Source organism: Balaenoptera ricei, chromosome 13, assembly GCF_028023285.1.
Source record: "Balaenoptera ricei isolate mBalRic1 chromosome 13, mBalRic1.hap2, whole genome shotgun sequence".
In the NCBI taxonomy this organism is placed as follows: domain Eukaryota; kingdom Metazoa; phylum Chordata; class Mammalia; order Artiodactyla; family Balaenopteridae; genus Balaenoptera; species Balaenoptera ricei.
In genome coordinates this window covers 67,086,828-67,104,086 of record NC_082651.1, presented here as the reverse complement: position 1 = coordinate 67,104,086, position 17,259 = coordinate 67,086,828, and the positions used below count along the sequence as shown (strand labels likewise).

General features: G+C 37.4%; 1 protein-coding gene across 3 annotated transcripts in view; it reads right to left on the bottom strand.

Moving 5' to 3' along the window:
• THADA (THADA armadillo repeat containing) overlaps nt 1-17,259 on the bottom strand; it is a 318,133-nt gene that overhangs the window by 240,331 nt on the left and 60,543 nt on the right. For all 3 annotated transcript variants that reach the window (XM_059943471.1, XM_059943473.1, XM_059943474.1), the window contains one exon: nt 14,521-14,630. In XM_059943471.1, coding sequence (XP_059799454.1) covers nt 14,521-14,630 — 110 coding nt within the window. The remainder of the gene's footprint in view (nt 1-14,520; nt 14,631-17,259) is intronic.

Here is a 17,259-nt window from a genome sequence, read left to right as displayed (position 1 = left end):
GGTGTTAAGATAGACAACTTCAGTTTCTGACTAACATTCCAAATAGCAACTCAAATTTAGTTGTTTATGTCTTGTATAGAACAAAATATACATAAATAATACTACTTTGAAGGAGGCATTTTTTTAAGTTTGACATGGGCCTAAAAAACATTATTTCAGCCCCAAATGTTACAACCAAATCTCCCTACTCCCAGCAGGCCCTGTAATTTTAAAGGTTTCCTTTTAGCCTGGCTTAAAGTCTATCACCTTGTTCCTGCTTCTTCCCCCTCAGCTCCCTCAGCCATAAAAACCAGCCATCAACAGACTGAACCACAAAATTAAAAGAGATTCAAAGGCAGAACAACCAAATGCAAAGTGTGAACCTTGTTTAGATTCCAACTTGAAAAAAACAAATTTAAAAAAAGATACTTTGAAATAATACAGATAGTTATGTATATATTAGATATTATATGACACCAAGGAATTATTTATAGGATGTGCCAATGGCATTGCGGACATAGAAGAAAGTGTATTTTTTAGAGAGGCACGCTGAGGTGCATAGGGGTAAAAATAACATTTCAGGGATGTACTTTGTAATACTTCAGCAAAGGACAATGAAAGGGATAGATGAAGCAAGTGTGGCAAGGCAACTGCTGAATCTGGGTGATGGATAAAGGTGGTTCATCACATTATTCTCTCTCTCTCTCTACATATATATATACATACACACACACACACATACATACACATATACGTGTGTGTGTGTATATATATATATGTTTGAAATTTTAATACACTTTATATGTTTGTAATTTATGTTTGAAAATTTTCATAATAAAAAATCCATTTCTATGTTTGAATTTTTTATAATAAAAATAATCCTCCCACACTTACGTTACTTACATTACTGAAGTTACTTCCCAATCACTGGGTTTGTATCTTTTAAAAATTATGATAAATGCATCTGTTTCACAGAATAATTTCTCTAGTATACTACTAACATTGCCAATGTGGTATAATCCTCACACAGTTGCCCAGTCAAAAGCTGAAATCTAAATCCCTAGGAGTTGTTATTTAAGTGCTAATGATACAGTTATGGATTACTGCCTTTTTTTGCTCATTTTTCATTGTCTTTTAAGTATATTTGGGTTAATTTACACCACAATGGGTGAGCAGAGAAAAAAACAAAGAGAGAATTAAAGCAAAGTCACCTTTCTGTGATCTAACCATGCAAGAAAAAGCTGGAGTCACAGAGGTGAAAAAAGGAAAGACTACTTGATCTAAGGTTATCTGTGGGTTTCATTTACTAATATTTTCTTCCCCACCACAGGACCACTGGCAGTGAAGGACTGGCTTACAGATAATGCTTCAGATGAAGGTTAAGTATTCCTGTAGGAATTCACTATGTAAGAAAAACGAAAGGGGAAAAGGAACTGCAGGAGATGAGGGACACTTTCCTATTTCCTTATTTTTCTATCAAGTGCACTGAAATACTAGTACAACAAATACTAGTTCAATAATGCTCCTCCTCCACAACGCTGTCCCGGGCCTCCCTGAGCTGGCACACAGAGCTTCTAGCAAAATCAACCAATCCGAGAAGGCAGGCAGGTCTGGGATCAGAGTGGGCCACCTCGCCAGGCATCACCCTTCCTTGCCTGAACTTACAATGGCTCTTGACTATTAAGAAATCTTGAGCTAACTCATTTTCCATCTTGATCAAATCTTCCAGTTGGAAAGGTCCCCTACGTCCTGGCTCCAGCCCTCCTACTTGAATCTAACCTTAAAAATTCTTCCAAATTCCTATGCAGACCTTCTGTTCTAGTAAGGTTGTTCACTTTGCAAATTGCAGTTCTTTGTTGATCTGGAATAAACCCATTTTTGCTGGAGAAATAATTGGCAGTCTATTTGTTTTAAGTCAATAGCTGATACCGGAGATCTGCTGGGTTCTAGCTCTAGAAGCAGAAGTAATGGCCAGGAAGTCAGTTCCTGTAGGGTAACTTGCCTACCTCCCAGGAAACAGGGAATTTCAGTGGCTTCCTCTCCCATGAAAGGTTGTAAAGGCTACTGCCAGAGCTGCTTGGGGCTAAAGCAGTAGGAAAAGCCATGGGTCCAAGGGAGACTCTATCAACCAGGCTGATTACTAACTAGGTGACCAGATCTGTGATATCCCCAGTATCACTGTGGATGGAAGATCCAAAATGCCACTATTTAATCTAGTTTCTCTGCTAGAAAGGAATGAGCCTAGAGAGAGAGAAATAAATAAACTAACTAAAAAGCCTCCCAATCATAGCCAACAAACCAAAATTCAGAACAGAAATAAGGTTTTTATTAAAAAAGATGATCTAAAAAAATCAGTAATTAGAACATAAATTCACTCTACATGAAGCTTAATTTTATGGAGCAGTCTGACAAAAACATTAAAATAACTGCTTAGATACTCAAGAGCTAAATGAAGGAATAACTTTCACACTATTTTTAATCTAGCAAAAAGAGATGGCAGGGAGAGAAATTAAATAATTTACCCAAGGTTATATACAACTTAACAAGTGACAGAGAGAGAACAAAAATGTAGATTGACACCAAAGCTCTTGCTTAATAAATTAAAGGCATTATTTCAAGGTGCCTGTCCTAAATGCTCAGACATACATTTGGTTTGATCTGGTTCATGATAGAGGTATTATCAACTCTCTTACTATTTGCTTCAGTAGGTTTCATTCAGTCATTTGGAAAAAAGATCTATTAAGTACCTAGTAGTTGCTTGGCACTATGCTGTGCCCTAGGAAAGGAGCAGTAGAATAAAAATTCCAAATTACACGTAATTCAGGAAGCAGGTTCCTATGGATCTAGAATGCATTACCAGAGTATATTGTTTTTAAGAACTGCCTTCCTAATCACGTTTTAGTCAGGTTACCGTTCAAATTGATTTCAGTCCCTGAATATCCACCATCAGAGGAGGGGTTAAAATAGTTTTGAAACAAACTGGTGATATGGATAGAAAGCTAGCTGGAGAATCAAAATATCCTATAGAAAATCCACTCAGCGGACAACCTACTTGTGACTGACTTGAGGTAAACTGTGTCACACTCAACTCCCTTAGACGACTGGGGACATTTATTACTGTTAATTAACTGTTTTCTTACATTAACTGAATGACTCATCGCTGGCCTCAAGAAATTATGTCACCTTCAAACACAAAGCAACTAATTTCACATTTTAAATGTGAAATACATTTAAAACCAATATATGAAGCAAAATTCCCAGAAAATTATCAAAACTCAATTGCCAGGAAATTAATTATGTGTAACCTCAACTGAGTAAAGGTTAAGCCTCTACCAATATCTTCATTTCCCAAATAATAATTTACTTACCAAGCTGTTATCACTAAGGGTTTTTTGTTTGTTTGTTTTTTGTTTTAGCACAAGAAGGAAGTAAATTCTTTCCCTTTCCCCTAAACACACTTTTACTTTGTCAGGTTTAAGAGCAACTCCAAATGAAAATTCATTCAAATAAATAAGTTATTGGGTACAAAAGTAAATGTCAATAAAAACAAAGCTACTTATTTACTGATTGTTAATAAACTTTTACCTTACCATGGTTCCTTATTTTTCATTTGCTAATTATTTAAATAATTCTAGATAATGCGAAGGAAAAAAATGAGTGCTTTTGGAACAAAACCAGGATTTGTCCCTAACCTTGATACAGAGTAAATGATGTGTATTTACTCAGGCTCAATATCATCAGTCATCACCATCATCATCTGAATGAAAACAGCTGTAAACAATAATTTCAAAAATAACAAACACTTAGCCTGGCTATTCAGAACAACACACTTAGATACCTAAAACACTGCATATCACATATCAGAGTGGATGATACACCGGCAACCAAGGGGGTAATGATTAGTACTGGTCTGATATACACTACAAAGACCTAAGAGTATTCCTTCCTTCATATGGATGAAAACAGGAAACTGAAAAACATGTACCTTTCTACATTAAAAAAAAAAAAAAAGTGAGGTTTCAGGGAAAGTAGAAGAAAGATAATCTGATCATTTGAGATATCACTTCTAAACCTCTACCATATTAGTGTTATGAGGAATTCGAGTTTTCTCACTCACCCAAGTCCAAAGTTTTGCAAAGCAAAGCTTTAGCTGCCTATAACATAAAAAGCAGGTCAGACTATTGATTTTAAACTAGAGTCGGGAGGGGGGGCTATACCCGTATACTTGGAGCAGTCATATCTTTTAGATTTAAAAGAGAAAATTATCCACAATGTAAAAAAAAGGTGTTTGCTTTCACAAGTTACATGCTTTAAACATTCCAGGCACTAATCTGAAACCATCATCCACTGATGATACTGAACAAGCTGATCTAAGGTTCCAGGTACAAGTAGAAAAAGAGTCAGGAGGAGGATAAAGGCAGCTTGGAAAGATACAGCACACTTTCTGGGAACAGAAACTTTATTTATTTTATATTCATGTCGCTTCTTGTTGGTCCCATCCAGCCCTTCTCCCCTCTTCTATGCAACTTCATAACACACACATATACACTTTATTTGTTGATCATCATAAAGCTACTTACTAGAGTCCATACATATTAATGTCTGTTCAATTCCCAAGATACCTTTCATTTTTATATCCATTTGGTTGGAGGCTCTCAGGAAAAAAAAAAAAAAAAAAAAAAAATTTCCAGGAAGCGCAAGATCCTGGCTCACAAAGCCCGACATATTTGAACAACCTCATTCAACTATCTTGTATCATTCTGTTGTTTAAATACACCAAAGGCTTTTTGCATTAACTGTTCCCATTGCCTGGAAAGCTCTTCCCTTAGAAAGCTGCTGCTTCTTGTCATCCAAGCCTTGGCTTACTTTAGTGTAGGAGGAAAGAAAGACTTTTCCTTACCACCAAACTTTATCACATCAAAATACATATCGTTATCTGACAGTTTATTATTTTGCAGATGGCCTTTAACATATAAACTCTATGACATCAGAGACACACTCTGCCCTGTCCACTTCTTCATTTCCCAGCACCCAGAACGGGGCCCGGCATCCCAATAGGGAGCTCAATAAATATCTGTTGAATAAATGAACAACTTATGACTTCCCAGCTCCGTTAAGTGTACCATTCTAAACACCAGGCTGACAAACCAAGAGGATATAGTAACTGGAAAAGAAAGTATAAACAAAAGTGCTTTCCAATGACAAGAGGGGCCACCATTAGAGCCAGCAGATGATTCAACTCCTTAGCTTCCTCAAACAGGTATGAACACATTCAGAATCTCCACATACCAAGGTCATAGCACTGATATGAAGATATTTTCTACTGAAATCCCCAATCAAAATCAACTCTGTTAGCCTAAATACTAACCCAAGAGATCATTTTTTTCCCAATATTCAAGAAAAAAAACCAAGGATGGGGTTCAAAACCCAGTAGAGGGTTCCAGTTTGTATATTGTTTAACCGAGGTTTGTATGGTTGTGAACATGGGGTAGAAAGATGTTTCAAAGAACAAATGTTTCTGAGTTCTAACAAATACAACATTTAATCCCAGATTATAATCATTTCCCTTCTCTCTTAAGGCTCTTTAGGAGACCAGGCCTGTGCCTTCAACTATTTCCTCTGTATGGGTGACTCTCAAATATATGCCTCTAGTAAGAGTGACCAGTGTCCCTGTCAGCCTGGGACAGAAACGTTTCCCAGAATGCTGGACTTCCAGTGCTAAAAAATTGGAGGAGTCCCAGATCACCCTATCTCCAACTCTGACCCCTCTCCCCATCTCTTGACCTGTATTTCCAACTGTCTGCTATCCCTCTAGGCAGCCTCCCAACACCACCGCAAACCTGACATGTCTGAATTATTATCCTGCCTCCGATCAGGCCCTTCTTCCTGCCTTGCTTATTTTGTTAATGCATTAATCATCCTTCCCATAAATCGGGACAGACAGCTCAGTAAGTGGACTTTTTTCTTGGTCTTCCATTTCTGCCCTGTAAATAATCTAACTGATTTCTCTAATACCAAAGATTAAAAGGCTAGGCTAGAAATTCCTCTAAGAACAAGAACCACGTTTTACCAATATTTTACCCTCTATAATGCCTACCTATCACAATTTCTTACATAAAGCAGGCGATGGATATACCTGTGTTGAACTGCTAACTCTGAAACAGAATGAAGTTCAAAAAAACCATGTGGATTCTAGTGCTGGCTCTGTTACCAACTAGTTGTGTGGCTATGGACAAATCAGTTGATTTCTCAATGCCCAAGAATGAAAATAAAATCATTGTAAAAATGCTTTGAAATTCAATGAGATTTTATTACCTGGGTTACTGTTTCAAAGAGAGAAGGCAATGACCCTAAATTATATAAGTACCCAAAGCTCCTGATGTGACTGTCCCCAAAACACCTCAACGTGGCCTCACACAAGCTACAGTCCCTTGTTCAGGTCTTCACATGCCTCTCTTAGTTCTACGGAGTTAAACGTTTCAAATTTAGATCCTAACATATGTCTCTAGGTTCATAGCAACTCTGGCTTACCACATTGGACTCTCAATGGTCAAACAGAGTGTTTCTAACACAGGCACATAGAAGATGTTCAAGAAATTGCTTGTTGAATAAATAAATAAGGACCCACTAGTGCTGGCGCCAGCTGCTGCATATTAGCTGTCCTTCCGTTAGGCACATGATTGAAAAACTAGGTGTAGAAAAGAAGGGCTAAAAACTGTAAGGCTCCTCAATGGTGAAGTCACTGTGCCTAGAAAAACACAATAATAGCCTAACCTAGAGTTCTGACTATTCAATGAACCTTCTGTCTACTCCCCAGCAAGGAAAGATTACTTCACAAGGAAGTGATTTCAAAACTCCAGAGTTGCTGGTGTTTATGATAATGAAGGAATTGGAAGGTAAAAATGGAACCATGCACAGCTCCCAAGAACAATGCAACAAACTCTAGCTGTTTGTTTTGGTTCCTCATCACACAATCCAGGGGGCAGCAAGGAAAAGGGCAAGGTCCCTGAGTGAAACAGACCATGATTGGCTGTGCCAGCTCCATGCACTCAACAGCCCCAGCCGTGGGGAATTCCAAGCCTGCTTGGGTTAGCGAGTGCCTCTCCACTAGAAGAGCAGACATCCTCTTTGTCTGAAGGCTCTTTTGTTTTATTTCACTCCCATGTCAAATTAATACAAAATATACAGTGTCTTTAGTCTCTGAGTACCTCATAAAAATTGGAACTTTCTTAGGAGGGATTCAAAGTTCTTCATAAGCAAGCCTCACTAAATGTTATTAATCCACAAAAGTCTCCCAAGAGATCAGTTTACCAGTTCTAAAGGAAGTTTACTAAAAATGTATCCAAGTTCCCTGATCTTTCATACCCGAAATCCCCAGACTTTCCCAATCAGAAACTAGAAAGCAGTATTGTACCATGAGTAGAATGCTCAGAATTTAAAAAGGCCTTAGAAAGCTGGATTCTCTTATTTTATCAAAGAGGACACAGCAGCCCAGAGAGATTTACATGGTTTTCCTAGTATCAACAGAGCTGGTAGGTAGAACTCACTTCTAACTGGTACCTCAATATTCTTTCCTCTACACTCCGAGGGAGGCAGTGGTTAAGGATGGGGGTGTGGGAGGATCAGACCACGCTGATGTTCCTGTTCTTCACAGTCAAGAAACAGTAGACATTAGGGGCTTCCCTGGTGGCACAGTGGTTAAGAATCCACCTGCTACTGCAGGGGACACGGGTTCGAGCCCTGGTCTGGGAAGATCCCACATGCTGCGGAGCAACTAAGCCCATGCGCCACAACTACTGAAGCCCACGTGCTTAGAGCCCGTGCTCCGCAACAAAAGAAGCCACCGCAATGAGAAGCCCACGCACCGCAATTAAGAGCAGCCCCCGCTCGCCGCAATTAGAAAAAGCCCACATGCAGCAACGAAGACCCAACACAGCCAAAAATAAATAAATAAATAAAATTTATTTAAAAAAAAAAAAAAAACGAAAGAAAGAAATAGTAGACATTAAAAAAAGGGGAGGCTGACAGGAAAGAGGCGGGAGGTGTTGTTTTTGGGTTTTTTGTATTTGTTTGTTTGGTTTGGTTTTTCTATGCTAAGTGCTATAGCTTGAGTCCCTACCAAAAGTAACAGAAATGAACAGGCCAGTCCATGGCTGGTGTGTCTTTGTGTTGTCTTGAGAAGATCACTGAAGCAAATTATTGTTCTATAAACAGATTAGTCCAATTTCTATCCACAAAGCTATCTCACTGGTAGTGGGTAAGTATTCTAAGATAAGCATAAAACCCAGACTGAAATCAAATTACATATGCTGTATACCCAACTAATTGGTCATTAGACTATTTTGTGCCAATAAATCAGGTTCCCTGACTACAGAGTGGCTCTCCAATGGCTTCATCCATCCACCTAAGGATGGTAACATAGAGCTACATTTTGTTGAGTTCTGATTAGTTATATTATGATTGTTAATTGAGAAATGTTACCTTCATTTCCTCAGACTCTTTCAGTATTGTTATTTTTCCTAACTTAGAGATTTTTTTCCAAGCTCCTATTATTTCATAAGCTAAATTCTCCACTCCACTCATTCTTTGGTCAAGTATTGTGTTTATTATTTCAAGGTTCGTGTTTATTATTTCAATTAAACTAAACAGTGACAGATGTGCAGGAAGGTTGTGTGCATGTACATGCACATTTTAAAAACAGGGAACATAGCCCTGAAGCATGGAGATATTTTAAGCCTGAAAAACGATGTGCCCAAATGAGATCCAGTGAGAAAGCTATGTATCAACAGAAGCCATCTTAACCTCCCTCACCACCATCAAATATTGCTGAAGTTTACTGCAGGCTAAAACATCAGGGGGCTATTTTGAAGGCTCAGCTGCAGGCACAGGCAATAATAACGATGACCAAATATAAATTGAATTACCAATCAGAAAGCCATGGGGGGAAGGGCAAGATACAGTGGATTAAAAGAAGTGGTTAGAAGGATGTAACAAATTGTTGGTTCTCTTAATATTTAATACAACCATTGCCTGAGATCAAGGAGGAAAAAATTAATATTAAAAACTCTGGGACTTTACTAACAAAGCTGAGATAGAAGTTACTCACTAAGAACAAGATTCCTTCATTATTGAGTCTAAAAAGACTCAGTATTATTATGAGAACTTTAAAAATGGTTATTCAAAGTTCCAGAAAGAAGGTAATATCTTAACTATGGAGTGGGCTTAAAAATAAAAATCCAAGGGTCACAAACCAAAGACACAAAGTTTTAGATTTTAAACATTAAGACATTCTAAAAAATAAATTAAAAAGAAAAAAAATCATTAAGACATTCTAGTTTTCCCCAAATCCTTTTTTTTTTTTTTTTTAAAAAAAGCAAGATAGATCCGAACCACTGGACCAAATAACATGTAAGTTGGAAGGGGTGGGGAGAATTGGAGTTAAGACCTAATTTTTTTCTTTAATTTGTTTAATTTATTTATCCCCAAATCCTTTTAATACACTATAGAAATGGGAAAATTAAAGGATTTTTTTCTCTATGTAAAGTATTAATATGGCTTCCAGAGTGGATGATCACTTAGTTATTCTTTATTTAATTATTAATATTTCAAATAAAAATCACAGGATACTCAAAAAGTGTCCTAGACACATCTGCCAAAGGAGATGAAAATAAAGGCTTAAACAAGATTATATATTTTTTATTTATAGAGTTGAATGACTTTTTCCCCAAACCTCATACATTACATTCTACATTTATTTCTTGCTCAACTGCATATTCTTTAGAGACTTGGTCTTTCATTCTCCAGTAGAGTGAAATTATTTTTTCATTATTATATTTCAAAGGTTCATAAGAAGTCTTCTGTTGAATTTGAATTGTAGTAGCTATAATTAACTGATGAAAGTTGAAATACATATTTAAATTACTTCTGTCCACCATAATTGTTGACGTCCATGGGTCAGTAGTAGCATTTTATGACAAAAATTGCTAAATGTCAGCAGTTCATTTTTTCGGGCCAACAATGTGAGAATGATTGTAATCAGTGCAGTAAATATTCATAGGTTAAGCTACATTTCAATAAGCAGAGCAATTCAAACAAATGAAGAGTAAGACAATATCAGGTACTCATGAACCTCCCTTCTAGATTTAGAATTGTAGACAACAACTTAATCCCCTTAGAGTTAAGTTTTTTTTGTTTTTTTTTTTTAATTATTTATTTGTTTATTTTTGGCTGTGTTGGGTCTTCGTTTCTGTGCGAGGGCCTTCTCCAGTTGCGGTGAGCCAGGGCCACTCTTCATCGCGGTGCGCGGGCCTCTCACCGTCGCAGCCTCTCTTGTTGCGGAGCACAGGCTTCCAGAAGCGCAGGCTCAGCAGTTGTGACTCACGGGCCCAGTTGCTCCGCGGCAGGTGGGATCCTCCCAGACCAGGGCTCGAACCCGTGTCCCCCGCACTGGCAGGCAGACTCTCAACCACTGCGCCACCAGGGAAGCCCTAAGCTTTTAATTTATGGCTGAACAAATGAAAACTAGATTCCCTGCTTGGCCCCCTAGTTTAGAATTCTGTTTATTTTCACTGAAAGAATAACTTAAAATACTAAGATTATAGAGCGTAAATAAGCAAATATGAATTTCATCAGAAACCTGAATTTACAGTGATAACTTTAATGCATTTAACCACTCTAATCAAATGCTTAAGCAGGTAATTATGCATGGGCAGGTGATTATGTTTTTTAAAGAGTGCATGAATATTTCATCAAATTCTAAATAGAAAGGACCATATAAGAAATCAGATTCTAGAAAATTAACTCAACATATTGTGTGTGTGTGCGCAAGTGTTGCTTTCAAAAAATTCCCAGAAAAAAGAATAGTGCCTCCCATTCCTATTTATTCTTAGATGATTGTTTAATAGTGAAGTCAATTTACATTTGGAGACATTCTGAATAATCCTGTTAAACATCAATTCAAACAATGTGGCTCATGTTTAACTCTTCTTCAGTTATTTACCCATTAATCTCTTTAAGTGCTTGCTTCCTTAACACAGCTGTAGTTCAAGGGGTGGCCAGCAGTTGGCCTCCATTTCAGTGGATTTTCCTGAAAGCCCAGATTTCTTTCTGCAAACTTTAAAACACTGTATGCCTAAATAAATTTTTCATAACTTAAAAGCTTTCAGAAGGATCCAAAAGAAATACATTTGCTTTTAAAAATAAAAACCAAACAAAAGGAAGCCACACATACTGCAAAGATGTTCTCCGTAAAACATTCTGTTCAGCAGATCTGAAATGTCTCCAAAGGGATCAAGAACCACTTGGTTTGGAAGCAACAGTTGGGAACTCATAACAGGTTAGTTAAAAACCAATAGTGACAGCCATGAGAAGATCTTTACAGCAGATTAGGAGTGGCTGAGATACCAGGCACTGGGCCTTGCCTCACCTCCCCACTCCATTTATTTGGAATGCCTTCAACTGTACTTTCAACTACAAAGTACAGTTGTTCAGAAGCCTCTGTCCTTGGTCCTCTGTTCTTTTCTCCTTTTAAGCTCTTTCCTAAAGACTGCAATCCTACTAGCTACGATATTTATGAAGACGGCATAAATCTACATCTCTGTTTCTGCAATAGCACCCAAACTAATCCCCTATCTCCCAGTTCTGACTTAAATATTTCCACCAGGATATGCCACCATCATGTCACACTCAACACATACAAAGCAAATGTATTCACCATTATCAAAGTAATCTCCTCTTTCAGTCTCCTTGCCTTTGGTAACATCAATCCCACTTTTCTGGTCACCAAAAATTAAACCACAGGAACAGTTGTGGACTCCCTGGGGACCTCTATCACACACATTCAGTTTACTTCACATGGCAGATTGCATTCTTCAAAGATGGCCACCACTATATCTCCCATCCCACACGTATTTCTACAATACGATCTTGCCACTTTACCATCAAATGGTGATGTTTAATTCCTCTCCCCTTGAATCCAACTGGCCTTAAGACTCATTTAGAACCAAAACAATGTGACTGAAGCAATGCCATGAGACTTCCAAGGCTAGGTCAGAAAAGACCATGAAGCTTCTGCCTGGTTCTCTTGGAATAGTCTCTCTGAAGGAAGCCAGCTGCCATATAAGAATTTCAGCTACCCCAAGACTGCCATGCTGAGGGGCCACATGCAGTCCCAACTAGGCCCTATCTTCTAGCCATCCCACCAAGGTGCCATAATGTGAATAAAGCTGTCTTGGACCCTCCTGACCAGTTCATCTGTCAGCTGAACACCACCAACTGAATTCGATAAATACCCCGAGGAGAAGAACCACCCAGCTATGCATTGCCCTAATTCTTGACACATCAAACCATGAAATAAGAGATGTCCACAGCTTCTCTTCTAAGCATTCAAAACATCATGTGTATAGTTGTTACTATGTGGGGATAAATATTAACTGAGATGCCACTTCTTTCCCTCCATTCCCAGAGCCATCGACTCAGAGGAAGCTCTCATCACCTCAGCTCTAGATTGTTAGAGCCAATGCCAGTCTCGTCTCACTACCATCTGTCACTACAATCTATCTAACCTAACACTTCCAACTGAAAAACTACATTGATGCACCAACACCATAACCAACATCAATCTCATAATGTTTTACATTTGTAGAAAGTTTAATAATGCAAAAGGGTCTTCATAAATAGGTATTTTACTTGATCCATATAACAAAAGCCAGAGAGATCTGTCAACAGGGCAAATATTCTTTTCCTTACTTTACAGATAAAGAAATCAGAGGCTGAGGAGAGTAACTTTTGTACAATCTCATTGCCAATAAACAGAATGGATGTAAGTAGAACTAAGACCTCGTGTCACAGATTATTGCTATTTCTCCATTCTACATGCCTCCTATGATCTATTTCAGGTCGAAAATGTTCAGTGCCTCTCTCCATCCCTACTACAGCAAATCTGCTTTCTAGGTATCCATAATTTGACCTCCATCTATCCAAATGTATGATATTGCCTAGTAACTCTACCACCAGCACCACCACCACAACAATCAGGCTGGCTCATTTACTCAGCTAACAATATGCCATGCTGGTTCTAGCCTCTGAACATTTACTCATAAAGTCTCCTCCTTTCTCCTCCTATCTACTTAAACCTTACTCATGCATTAGCACAAATTCCACCTCCTCCAGTAAGCCCTCCCAGCCTTTCCTTGTTGCTTTCTCTCTGCTATTCCTACAGAATTTGTAAATTTCACCCAAATTTTGACAATTACATTGGCTCATCTTGTTCAAGTGTCTTGGTCTCACTTTCCAGGCTGGTATTCAGCTAACACACATCCATACAGACAGCAATCTTGGGTGCTTACAGCCAGTGTCTGTTCTGACCAGTCAGTGCCCATGACGTACCATTTGTTAAATATTTTGAATTTCATCCCTGCTTATTTCCCCAACTAAACCATAAGCTCTTTGAGAACAGGAACCTGTCTCATAAAGAAGTATTATATCCTCCAAGCCAAGCACAGTACTAAGCACACAGTTAGTGTTCAATATATATATTTGTTAATTGATCTGAAGGGAGGGAAGTGTGTTGTGTTGTGAGAAAAAAATATTCTTAAGTCATGTCTACACTGGAAAGAAAGAGCTGCAAAGACAACAAAATATTTTCAAGATCAGCAGTTTAATGTCAAGGACATTTTTTAATGTATCATTTAAAGATATTCTGTGCAGCCCATAACTGCCAAAATGTTTTATAAATGTTTTACCAGGAGTGTGAAAAAAATGCTTCAAAAATATTCAAGGAGTAGATGTCTTAACGGCCCAAAATAAAATGTTTGCTGAGGCTACAAGGCTGGCAGAACTCTGCTTCATTTCAAAAAGTTTCCAGGCAATGGAAATGTTTTCCTGGAAAATACTACCTTTTATTTAGAGAACACTTGCCATGAACACTTAGTCATTAAGTAATTTAAGGTTTCCTCACAAGCTCTTTGGAGGAAATCTATTATATGAATGAATGAAATTATCAGCACCTATAATGTCAAAAAAAAAAAAATTTGGCTAAATGTACGAAATCTACTTAAGTATTTTTCCAAGTAAGGGGGAAAAGTCCTTTATATTTTTTGGTCTATTTACTGTTCTTTTAAATTTTTCTATAAGATAAAATTACGAAGAAAAACACAAAATCCTTAAGTGTTTCTCTATAACATACACAAATCCAAAAAACTGGAGGGCTTATTTTATTCCACAAGCCAAGTAATTTTCAAACAGACAAAACAGTCATTTCATTCAATGAAAATAAATGGTAACTTCAAATCTATTTTTAGCAAAATCTGAGTTTGTGTCAAATCACCTTTCAATGAGAGAGTGACTCGGTTTGGACATTTCACTCCATCATCTTCAGTAAATCATACAATGAAACCCAAGAAAACAATTTCTTCCAAGAGTTTTGAAGCCAACTAAGTCTTGTTCTTTTAAACATCAAAAGACACAACTAAATTCTACTTCGAGCACATGGTTTGTACATTTAATCTTTTTAAAATTAAAGGGATATTTGCTTTGTTTTACCTGTTTAGGATTTCGGTGAGTTTCACAAAGCCAGTGTAAGCCAGTTCAAATGCTCCTCTATGCCTGGACTGTAAAAGGTGCTGTTTAAAGTAATCTCCTATTTCTTTTACCTTCAAAACAAAATCAAAAATAAATATGCCATTTATGTTTACATTGACAGATGTATTTATGTCAGTAACATCATTTAGAACTCAGGTCTTGATGCCCAGCCATTTAGCACCTATTATGCAACAGGTAATATTTTAAGCGTTTTATACTATCACAATTAATTCTCACAATAATTCCATGAAAAAAGCACTATTATTATCTCCACTCTACAACTGGGAAAAATGAGGCCCAGAAAGGGCAAGTAACTTATTCAAGGTCACACAGCAAGTAGATGGTAGAACTAGTAGTAAATCCAGGCAATCTGGCTCCAGAGTTGGCCATCTTTAACTGCTAGGCTAGAACTGCCTCCCTATGCCAGCTTCACAAATCTTGCTGTGTTCTCCTTGTTAGTTCATATCATTCAACACCAACAGCAAATCACACAAGGTGACAACCCTCACACACCTAGGCCTAGGTGAAATAATTACCTTTTAGTCCCCTCTTCGAAAAAAATTTTTTTCTATTATGGTTAAAATATACATAACATAAAATTTACCATTTTAACCATTTTTAAGTGTACAGTTCAGTGGCATTCAGTGTATTCACTTTACTGTGCAACCACCATCCATCTACAGAATTTTTTTCATCTTCCCAAACTGAAACTCCAACCCCTTAAACAATACTTCCCAATAATTACCTTTTAGAGATATACAAATATTAATGGCCACACAAGATTTAGTGCAAAGGGCCTCCTGAAAAGTGACAGGCTTCACTTTGAGTCAGAACAATGGAGTTTTCCAGAATGCTACCCAATCGCTTTCCTACATGCTGCTTTTCTCCGTACAAGTTTAAACAAATAACAAATATGACAATCTACTTTTAAGAAGACATGACTGACAATTAGTTGCTGATGAAGTTTTGTACAGCATTAACTGTTAAAGTGGTTGGGTTGATTCTACATTTATACCATAAGATTTGGTAGCTGATAAGCTTTAGAGAATCCAGATTTTGTATAAAACTCAGGACCAAAGCTACAACTGGCTCTCACTTGATCCAGGTCTCTCCAGCAGGTCACAGAATGGTGAAAAAGCAAGCTAACCCAAGATAGCTCACATAGGCTTATCTAGAAACAACTTCTACCTCAGCACAGTGACTGGTATTCTGCACACATTAGAGATGATAAACAGTAGAAAGAGTAGTTAAACATGTAACCATGGGCAACTGCCTCAGTCTCATCTATAAACTGGGAATAATAATAGCACTTGCCTCATAGATTGTGTATTAAAATGAGTTAATAAATCTAAAAGCTCAGCACAGGCCCTTAACTTATAAACCAGTTCAGTTCAATGTGACCTCTGTCTGGATTTCCAAATAGAAGAAAGCTAAAGACATACTCTAAACTCAAAATATATATGATGATACAAAGACGGGTGATACATTTAGAGAAATAAGAATCAGATATGAGATCAAGAAAGAACCAGAAAAGCAGGATATAACAGAAGTTTTAAAATTTTAACAATTTAATATCCCCAAAGAGTGCCATGTCATGGTCTTCAGCTAAAGTTTTCAGGTGAAGATCTGATGATATCCCTAATTTTTAATATTTTTTTACAAGCTACGTACTACTAGTCGTCAAAAGTCAAGAGTCAGGGTGAGCCTTATCATTTTACCTTCAATACGTAATTTCAGAGTATATTTTGAACAGAATTATCAAGCACAAAATCTGAATTTAACCCCCAAGACATACCTGAAGCTCAAGAACCCTACAAAACAGGACCAGAAGAAACATCAGTTAACTAACTTGTTATGACCATCATTTCTATTATTAGAGAAACAAAAGAAGATTTCTAAAAAGGTGTTTTAAGGCACAAAAAATAAAAACAGGAAGTCATAGAGATGGGGTCTAACATCCTTAATCTTTTTTTAATGTTACAGATATTAAAACATACTTCAGGAAAACAGAAATGTTATTGGTAAAGTGCTTCTCTGTGGACTTACAATCTAGTTCTTAAACAAAGATCAGATTTTCATTGCTTCCTTTACCTTAACTCCCTTCAAAGGGGCTTAAACCAAAAAGCATATAATAATATCAAAGACCTCAGAGGTGAATGAGACCAGTGGATGGTCTCTCTTCTGAAGGGTAGACCTCAACCCTAGGTAATCCTGGCCTCAGAAAACAGAATGAGATTCTAAAGACACAAGTGAGAGGTAGACCATTTTTTCTCATGTCATTTTGCACTTAATTTCCCAACAAACCCACCTAGGTAACACCCAGGCTTAATATGAATTTTTCCCTTTGAAGAGAGTATATTTCTATTAATCAGACAGTAAGTACTTTTTTAGCACCCTATCAAATGCTTAGCAGCTTAGTGCTGGGTAGACAAAGAACAAAACAAGATGTTTGTCCTCTGAAAGCTTTCAGAGAAAACCAATATGCTGGATGGTACCCATCAGAAGCTTAACAGCACTAAGAAATGACAGCTCTTTTTGCATTGAAATGAATAACTAGAAAAAGCTTCATGGCCAGACCTTAAACAGGATATACATGAGTGAACCAATACAGAAAAGGATAATTAACATGAGAAGAAGCTGGCATACTAGAATAAGTGAACAAACATTTATTAAGTATCTGCTACCTGTCAGACACTTCAC